This window comes from Phocoena phocoena, chromosome 10 (genome assembly GCF_963924675.1).
Source record: "Phocoena phocoena chromosome 10, mPhoPho1.1, whole genome shotgun sequence".
Lineage (NCBI taxonomy): Eukaryota > Metazoa > Chordata > Mammalia > Artiodactyla > Phocoenidae > Phocoena > Phocoena phocoena.
Window position 1 is genome coordinate 36,834,511 of NC_089228.1, and position 2,053 is coordinate 36,836,563.

Here is a 2,053-nt window from a genome sequence, read left to right on the forward strand (position 1 = left end):
AGAAAAAGCTTAGAATGTTTATAACTGTGTCACTGCATTATCAAACATATTCCTGACAAAGACAAAACTTCAATTTTAATCAGGCATCAATGAGAACAGAATATACCTCTTACAGTTTAACATGCCTGATAAAAGGAAGAATTTTCTACAGACCGGTTTTTGTCTCCATACTTTTCAAATCTTGCTTTTCCTCCCCTGTACATATACTTCTGCTGCCGGGCACTGTAGGGAGTATCCATACCACCACAGCAGCACTTCTGTCCCAATATCCTCATACCATGATACAGGTGAATGGATGACGTAACTGGAAGGAGAACTCCTGGAAGCCATTGCTAGCAGAATGGCTAGCAAGAATTTACCTATTCCCAGGGGTGACTGTGAACCACATAAACCTATCACATTAACCCAAACTAAGTATATCCCAACTCAGCTTCCCCTTAGTCACATTCCAAAAGAAACTGCAGCCATTCCATGGCACCCGACAAGAAAAGGGTGACAGAGGGGGTCAGAGAGGTGGAGACAGAGGCCCTCTCCAATTGCAGCTAAAATATCTTGCTTTCACAAACTTAACAAAAAACATACTAGCCCGTGAACACACTGCTTGGATCCCTCCCAAAGGCTCTGACACTTAAGCTTCCATAAATCCACACTGGTGATGAGTAGTCCTAAGTAAAATCCCTTACTTGAAGGAAAGCTGCATGAATCTCTCTCTTCACTGCCACCAGCAGGAACAGATATAAGTGACTGGAAGGTGTAGAAAGAGCAAGACTTAAGACACCAGTTAAGTCTGAGAAATAAACTGAAAGCAAGAGATAACGGCAGGCCCCCAAAAATGATGGGAATCAATAAATAAGGTGACCGGTCAATCCCTAAGGAAATACAAACAAAAGAAGAGGAGAAAGAAATGTGGGCGAAATGTGGATGGACAGGACCTGATGAGGGGAGCCTTGTGTGCAGGTGGGCGGAGTCTAGTGATGGGGGTGCCTAACAGTTGAGGGCGGGGCTAAAGACTAGGGTGGCCTAACTGATAGATGAGTGGAGCCTAAAGACCAGAGTCATGGGCACACAAAATGTAAGTGAGGCCCATATAGAAGGGATCTGCCCAGCGGATAATGAGCAGTGTCTAAAGGTGAGTAGGAGTTAGGAAATAAAATGGATGGGGCCCAGAGATGAGAGGCCAGGGCTACCTGGGCCAGGCCCCCTTTCCTCCCAGCACCAGAGGTGGGTCTAGAAGTGGGAGGGTACCCTACTGAGCATCTCCATGTTCTTCCTTCCCCCAATCAGTTAGAGAAGGCAGCCATAAAGATTCAGTCATGGTGGCGTGGCAACATGGTACGCTGGACGTTACTGCATGCAGCACTCAGGGCCTGGGTCATCCAGTGCTGGTGGAGGTCGATGCAGGCCAAGATGCTGGAGCAAAGACGGCGCCTGGCACTAAGACTCTACACCTGCCAGGAGTGGGCAGTGGTGAAGGTGCAGGCACAGGTTCGAATGTGGCAAGCCCGCAGACGGTTTCTCCAGGTGCACCAAGCGGCCTGCATCATCCAGTCTCACTGGCGCTGGCATGCCAGCCAAACCCGAGGCCTGATCCAGGGCCGCTATGAGGTTAGAGCCAGCCGGCTGGAGCTCGACATTGAAATCCTCATGACCTAGGGTGCTGGCAGAGCCAAGGAGACTGGATCTCTCTTCCAATAAAGACATTTACTGACCATGGTCTTACCCTCTGGAAATCAGACCCATAGATGAGAGATCGGCCCCTTACCTTCCTGCCTTCCACCCAAAGAAAAGATTTCCTGGCATCGTCTTAATGCCTATGCCGGGGCAACTCACACTAGGCCCTTGCTCCTAATGCAAACCTGACCAATCCTGTGCCCAAGAGAAACCTCAGGGCCCAGGTCAGTCTCTGACACCTCAGCCAGCCTGATCAGAGCTTCCTCCACAAGTTTGGGTAGGCATTGGGCTTTATTTTTCTGCAGCCCCTGCCCAGCCATCTCCATTCAGGGTAGGACTGGCTGCAGTCAGAGCCAGCTGGGAAGGCCAGGATTCCACAGGT

General features: G+C 49.7%; 1 protein-coding gene across 1 annotated transcript; it reads left to right on the plus strand.

The window, feature by feature from the left end:
* Nucleotides 1-1,057: 1,057 nt before the first annotated feature.
* Nucleotides 1,058-1,653, plus strand: IQCF6 (IQ motif containing F6). Its single transcript, XM_065886394.1, has 2 exons — nucleotides 1,058-1,072; nucleotides 1,285-1,653. The coding sequence occupies exons 1-2, from the start codon at nucleotides 1,058-1,060 to the stop codon at nucleotides 1,651-1,653; spliced, it is 384 nt and encodes a 127-aa protein (XP_065742466.1).
* The last annotated feature ends 400 nt before the right edge of the window (nucleotides 1,654-2,053 follow it).